Source organism: Puntigrus tetrazona, chromosome 7 (assembly GCF_018831695.1).
Source record: "Puntigrus tetrazona isolate hp1 chromosome 7, ASM1883169v1, whole genome shotgun sequence".
Lineage (NCBI taxonomy): Eukaryota > Metazoa > Chordata > Actinopteri > Cypriniformes > Cyprinidae > Puntigrus > Puntigrus tetrazona.
The window spans coordinates 7,303,932-7,311,431 of record NC_056705.1 but is presented as its reverse complement, the minus strand read 5'-3'; the positions used below and the strand labels follow the sequence as shown (position 1 = coordinate 7,311,431).

Below are 7,500 nucleotides of genomic sequence, written 5' to 3'. Positions count from 1 at the left end.
ATATTAAAATGTATTAAAAAAATATATATATAATAGCAATAATATAAATAAAACGTAAAAATATAAATAGCAATTGTGTGACATAAATAATAATTTAAATCATCCTTTAATTCATTCAGATTCTTTATGTTTATTCAGAATATATGTTATATATTGACTGATTCAAAAGAGACAAAAAGGTGCCTTCAAACGATGTGCAGAAATAAACACTAAAAGGTTCGACCTTACACATGGACGAGTGAACGCTTTCTTCTGAGAGTGTGTGTGTGTGTGTGTGTGTGTGTGTGTGTGTACTCACGGGACTGAAGGGGTCTCTGCTCAGACTGCCTTTACTGTTCAAGCTGCCGATCTCCGTCTGAGAGCTGGACTGAGACATTCCCTCGAAGAACGGCCTGCAAGGACACGCAGAGATGAGCTCAGTACTCAGAGCATCTCCAAACAGGAACAGAGGATTCAGAAAACAGGCTCTTGCTCCTATAGATGCCTCATATTCATGCATTCAAAAGCTGAGGATTTAGTTTCTGTAATTTTGTGATTTCTGTCAGGGGTTTCCCCCCAAAGTCATCCATTTTCAGCTTTTTTAAAATTTAATTTAATTTAATTTAATTTAATTTAATTTAATTTGTATTCATTTTAATTTAATTTAATTTGTATTTATTTTAATTAAATTTATTTTAATTTAATTTGTATTAAATTAAATTAAATTAAATTTATTTTAATTTAATTTGTATTTATTTTAATTTAATTTAATTTGTATTTATTTTAATTTAATTTATGTTTATTTTATTTTATTACTCCAGCTAAAGCAATTTTTCGTTTTCTTTGAAGTTTAAGTTTTTCAACCAATATTCTGTTTAAATTTCAGATTTTATTTGTGAAATTCAAAACAGAAATGCTTTCATCTAAAAACGCACCGTGACTCAACAAAAAAACATACCGTTTAATTTATAAAAATGCTTTCGATTTCTTTTAATACATAAACCATAGCGTGTTGAAGGTAAAACGCATTTTTATAAATATTCATCAATCAATACATCAAAAAGACTATGCTAGTATTACTATTATGAATTTTAGTAATTCTGTAGTTTTAGTGCTGTCAAATTATAATCAAATCCAAAATAAAGGTTTTGTTTACATTAATTTATATATATATGTGTGTGTATTGTGTGTATTTATTAAGTATACTTAACAGTATAAAATATTTTAAATGAATCTATTTACTATATAAGAATAGAAATATATAAGTGCATATACATGTAAATATTTTCAAAATATATACAGTATGTGCGTGCATTTATATATACATAATAAATATAAATAATACATATATACACAGTTGATCGCGATTAATTATTAGAATTTTTTTTTCCACTTAGCTTTAATGAAATGTTTTGTTTTATATTTAGTCATTTTGATACTTCTACAATGATATTTCTTCATCAGTTTGGTTCGGTCAGCAGCAGAGGGCGACCTGAGCTTGGGTTTGGGAGTGCTGAGGATGCTGTCGGTCTCCTCCATCTCCGGCCCGCTGTCGCTGGGGTTGTACATCTCCAGACTGTCGTAGAGCTCGTCCAGGTCCTCCTCCACCTCCTGGATCTGCTCACGAGACACGTGCTCCAGACCGAAGCCCACCTGCAGCACACCGCCATCAGTCAGCGTGAAATCTGGCAGTGTTGCTAGGATGAACTTAATTGCATCGTTTTATATTTGCTCGCTTTTTGTAATTCAGCTGTTTTTTTGAGTTAGCTACCCGGGCAACATTTCCAAAAAAAAAAATAAAAAAAATTATTCATTTTCATTTATTCTAAAAAAAATCATAAAACATTTTTAATCCAAAAATGTATTTAATATTTTCCCCCTATCTTTTTGAAGATGACAAGAGAATGAAAAAGTGAAAAAAAACAAATTAATTTTATTTAATTTTAGATATTTATGATCTTCTATTACCATTTTAATGAGATTTATATATATATTCTTTTAGTGCTGTCAAATTTTTTTTTGTGTTTGTAAATTTTTGTTTAATGTGTGTGATTTTATTTTATTCATTTTCTTCAATTACATATATATATATATATATATATATATATATATATATATATATATATATATATATATATGTTGAGGTGTTAGTTAATTATTTAGTTTTATATTATTTAGTTTTATATTTTTTATTATGTGGTCTTTCCATTTTTATTAGGTTTATTTATATTCTTTTAGTGCCTTAAAATTGCCAAAATAAAGTATTTTCTTTAAATTATATATGCGTGTGTACTACATATATTTATCATGTAATGCACACACATACAGTATATATTTAAAAAAATATTTATATATTTATATGCATAATTTATATAATATTAAACACATATCTAATATATATATATATATATATATATATATATATATATATATATACACACACACACACGTATGTGTGTGTACTTAAATATGCAAAATACATATACACAGAACAGAATAATTGTGATTTCTATACAGCTTAATTTTTTTGTGTTTGGTTTTTTAGTTATTCCAGAATTTGAATTTGAACATATAACATTTTTATTTCACGGTTTCATTAATCTACCGATCACAACACATCTATTTCATGCCATTTTAGCGAACCGGTGCATTCCAGTCAATGGGGTTTTTTTGTTTTAAAGGAACAGTACGACTAAAAAAAGGAAAGTGCTGTTATTGAGAGACGTGTATTTCGTCTGGTTCTCGGGGTGATCGTGAGGGGTGAGGAAGCAGACGTTACCTCATCTGACACCTTAAACCTCTTCAGCAGAGCCACAAACTTCTGCTTGATGTTCGGTTGCTGGAGGAAGAGAGACACAGAAAACACAATGAAGCAGCTCCAGCGCCATTCAGAGGAAACGCTGGGTTAAACCCGGCCGTATGAAGCTTGATGCCGACGTCGAGTAAGAAATGATCCTACTTTCAGTCTTAAAGGACACGGAGAAGGATTCATCTGAGCATGTAGTTAGGAAGAAAAAATATTCAGTCAAAGTGTAGGATGGGTTTTTTTTTTTTATAAGTAAGATAAAACGCTAGAAAAGTGCACTCTTTAATGGTAATGGTGTGTTAAATGGAGCTCGCTGCGGTCATTCGTATTCATTAACACAGTGTGTGTGTGTGTGTGTGTGTGTCTGTGTGTGTGTGTGTGTGTGTGTGTGTGTGTGTGTGTGTGTGTGTGTGTGTGTGTGTGTGTGTCTGTGTGTGTGTGTGTGTGTGTGTGTCTGTGTGTGTGTGTGTGTGTGTGTCTGTGTGTGTGTCTGTGTCTGTGTGTGTGTGAGTGTGTGTGTGTGAGTGTGTGTGTGTGTGTGTGTGTGTGTGTGTGTGTGTGTGTGTGTGTGTGTGTGTGTGTGTGTGTGTGTGTGTGTGTGTCTGTGTGTGTGTGTGTCTGTGTGTGTGTGTGTGTGTGTGTGTGTGTGTGTGTGTGTGTGTGTGTGTGTGTGTGTGTGTGTGTGTGTGTGTGTGTGTGTGTGTGTGTGTGTGTGTGTGTGTGTGTGTGTGTGTGTGTGTGTGTGTGTGTGTGTGTGTGTGTGTGTGTGTGTGTCTGTGTGTGTGTGTGTGTGTCTGTGTGTGTGTGTGTGTGTGTGTGTCTGTGTCTGTGTCTGTGTGTCTGTGTCTGTGTGTGTGTGTCTGTGTGTGTGTGTGTGTGTGTCTGTGTCTGTGTGTGTGTCTGTGTGTCTGCGTGTGTGTGTGTCTGTGTGTGTGTGTGTGTGTGTGTGTGTCTGCGTGTGTGTGTGTGTCTGTGTGTGTGTGTGTGTCTGTCTGTGTGTCTGTGTGTGTGTGTGTCTGTGTGTGTGTGTCTGTGTGTGTGTCTGTGTGTGTGTGTGTGTGTGTGTGTGTGTGTGTGTGTGTGTGTGTCTTACTCTGGTAATGGAGGCGTTTGAAGTAAGTTTGCGTCTGGGCTTCTTCTTCCTCACCTCGTCCTCTTCATCATCTAGATACTGAAACGCACACATAAGCCATTAAACACTTGTCGTGAGTGTGTGTGTGTGTGTGTGTGTGCATTCAGCTCTAAATGCCACAAACACACACACATATACACACACACTACAAACCTTCGAACCGCAGTAAGAACCAGTCAGAAGCCAAACGGAAGCAGAATTATCATTAGAAATGTATTTTTCAATGATTTAAATTCATTTTTTTATTAATTGAGTTAAAAAAAGTATGTAAATATATATACATATATATACATATATATATATATATATATATATATATATATATATATATATATATATATATAATTTATTTTTCCCTTTTTAAACAATTTTTAATAATATGTTTAAAAAAAAAAAAGTCAGGTTATATATTTTTTTACTTTTAAAAAAATTTAAGAATGTGTTTTAAAAAATGAATGTTATTTATACACATAAAATGATTTTTTTAAATGTTTATATATATATATATTTTTTTATCCTTTTTTAAACAGTTTTTTAATAATATGTTTTTAAAAAGTCATGTTATATATATATTTATACACACACACACACAAATGTAAAACAGCGTAATATTAGAAATGATTTGATGAAATTCACAAATGAAGTGATGGAGTGATGTCACATACATGATGAACGGGGTCGTCGCTGCCCTCCTGCTCAGACGAGTAACTCTCCTCCTCTTCCTCAGAGTAGTTATCAATGTCCGGGGATCGATCTGAGCCAAAGACAAAAAAAGCCCCATGAACCGACTTCCCTCACAGCGGCCGGGCAGAAGAGAGTGCCTGAGCTCACCGTTCATCTTGGCTTTGGGTCCCTCGTGATCGATGGGCTGACTGGACAGAGAGTACACCCGGATCTCAGCCACGGGCACGGACACCTCCTTCAGCTGGCTGTGCAGACCCAGGACCTGAGCGCCTTCGCTGGGGTGCTGCATCACCTGAAACACAGCGAGCGGTCAGCGAGGCGGCCGGAGCGAGCCCGGAGCCAGCCCGGAGCGAGCCTCACCTCCGCCATGTTGATGAGGCCGAGCGCCAGCGTCTTGTAGCCCAGGATGGTCCGGTTCTTGTACCTCTTCCTCCTCTGCAGCATGATCTGCAGCTTGTTGGCGTCTCTCTTGAGGAAGTGCGGGTACTGCGAGGACAACAGAGAGCTTTCTGAGCGGCGGCTCGAGGAGACGAGGACCCGAGGAGGTCCGCACTCACCTGCAGGGAGAACGTGAGCTGCAGGTCGGTCTCCGTCTGGCCGCTCGACGGCAACTGGATCTCGTTGGAGCGGAGGATCCTCTTCGAGCCCTGAGAGACGGACAGAGGGGGAGAGGGATGCGTTTATTCCATCGAAAGTAGAGAAATATTATTACGGCTCAAAACGGCTAGCTGCCGTGGAGCGTCTTTTAAAACGTCATTTATTTCTACGTTCAAAGCTGAGTTTTTAGTATCATGACTTCCTTCAGAAATCAGTCTGCTGCTCGAGAAACATTTCTGATGATTCAAATGCATATCAATAAAACCGAAATCTTTTATAACGCCACAAACGTTTATAGCGCTGCCGCCGCTTTTGATTGATTTAATGCAAAGTTTATTAATTTAACGCAAAAAGTCTTTCTTTCCGAATAGCTAAATAAATGGCAAAAAGAAAAAAAGATTTTTTTAACATCTCATCTTTTTTAACTCATCTCACAACAATTCACAATTTGCAGTATGAGAGAAATAAAAACACAATATCAGAAGAAAGAAAATTATTAACAATATTTACCAACGTTTTTTTTCCTTTTTTAAGCAAAAGGCAATATTTTAATTGTTTTTAAATGACCAAAATGTATTATAATATATATATATATATATTTTATTATTATTTTTTAATTATTATTTATTTATTTTATTTTTATTATTATTATATATATATTTATTATTGTTAATTCAAATAAATAATTAACAATGACATATATTAAAATGTATATATTAAAATTATTTAATAAAAAAACTGCTAGATAAATTAAAATAAACTGAGATAAATGCTAAACACCAAAAATTGTATTCAATAATATTTACTAAAATTATAGTTATTTTATATATATATTGTGACGGGAGGAGCCAACGACAGACACAGTGGGCGTGGCGTCAGGCCTCGGAGAGGCTTTTATTATTAACAAAATAATAATAATACAAAATAAAGTGTCCATGGGAAAAGTGTCCAAATAAAAGGGGATCTGGTGTCCTCGTGCCGCCGCGGGAAAGTGAAGGTTGAGGCCGTGTTCCAGGGGGGAAGGGTCCAGGTAAGGGGCGGAGTCCGGCGGTCGCACACGCTCCCCTTTTTCTGGTCCGGGCGCGAGGGGCGGCGGCTTCTTCCGCGGCGTCTCCGTCGCGCCGTTGCTCGGGCGGCAGAGTGGGATGAGCTCTGTGTTCACGGACGGGCGGGTGAAGTCCATCGCGCACCCTTCCTGGACCCACGAGGACACCAGCGTGCATGCACGGGGGAAGAGACCGGTCTCCCGAGGAGAGGCGCGCAGGGCATTTAACGGCGGCGGTGACAAGGCTAAATCCCCTTCAGGTGTGCCTCGTCACACGCCGCCAGACCTGGCCGATACCACGCCCCTCCTCTCGAACACACCCACTCCGTCGGGAGCCTGGTGAAGGGCGGCGAATAAAGGACGGGGTGATGGTGACAATAAAGAGGAGGGCAGCCGACTCTGGCCACATTCCCCTCCCAAGCGTCAACCCCGTCAGGCGGTCGCCGCCCACGCAGGAGTGCTACCTTCCTCAACCAGGCTCCAGCAGTCGGAGTGGGCGGGGCAGGGATTCCTCTCCGGCAACTCCTCTCGCACCGGGACAGAGAAACCGGGAATTAGTCGGAATGCTCAACCAGCCACCGGGTAAATGACAGTAAACGCAAGCGTCACTTACCCTTCCTGGTGGCTGGGAGCGAGTCTCCGTTGTTCCTCCGTCCCGGCATGGGTACCAGCGAGAGGGGATGACGTCATCAGATGTCGCCCAACTGTGCCGTCTAAGCTCCGCCTTGCCCGCATTCTCCACCACTGTGACGGGAGGAGCCAACGACAGACACAGTGGGCGTGGCGTCAGGCCTCGGAGAGGCTTTTTATTATTAACAAAATAATAATAATACAAAATAAAGTGTCCATGGGAAAAGTGTCCAAATAAAAGGGGGGATCTGGTGTCCTCGTCGTGCCGCGGGGAAAGTGAAGGTTGAGGCCGTGTTCCAGGGGGGAAGGGTCCAGGTAAGGGGCGGAGTCCGGCGGTCGCACACGCCCCTTTTTCTGGTCCGGGCGCGAGGGGCGGCGGCTTCTTCCGCGGCGTCTCCGTCGCGCTCGTTGCTCCGGCGGCAGAGTGGGATGAGCTCTGTGTTCACGGACGGCGGGGTGAAGTCCATCGCGCACCCTTCCTGGACCCACGAGGACACCAGCGTGCATGCACGGGGGAAGAGACCGGTCTCCCGAGGAGAGGCGCGCAGGGCATTTAACGGCGGCGGTGACAAGGCTAAATCCCCTTCAGGTGTGCCTCGTCACACGCCGCCAGACCTGGCCGATACC

General features: G+C 39.8%; 1 protein-coding gene across 2 annotated transcripts in view; it reads right to left on the bottom strand.

Annotated features, from left to right (window-relative positions):
* Positions 1-7,500, bottom strand: part of LOC122348447 (phosphofurin acidic cluster sorting protein 1-like) — a 50,584-nt gene that overhangs the window by 14,650 nt on the left and 28,434 nt on the right. For both annotated transcript variants that reach the window (XM_043243890.1, XM_043243891.1), the window contains exons 3-10: positions 5,159-5,248; positions 4,962-5,087; positions 4,749-4,893; positions 4,583-4,671; positions 3,879-3,956; positions 2,759-2,818; positions 1,472-1,632; positions 299-392 (exon numbers count right to left, since the gene is read on the bottom strand). In XM_043243890.1, the coding sequence (XP_043099825.1) occupies positions 299-392; positions 1,472-1,632; positions 2,759-2,818; positions 3,879-3,956; positions 4,583-4,671; positions 4,749-4,893; positions 4,962-5,087; positions 5,159-5,248 (843 nt within the window). The remainder of the gene's footprint in view (positions 1-298; positions 393-1,471; positions 1,633-2,758; positions 2,819-3,878; positions 3,957-4,582; positions 4,672-4,748; positions 4,894-4,961; positions 5,088-5,158; positions 5,249-7,500) is intronic.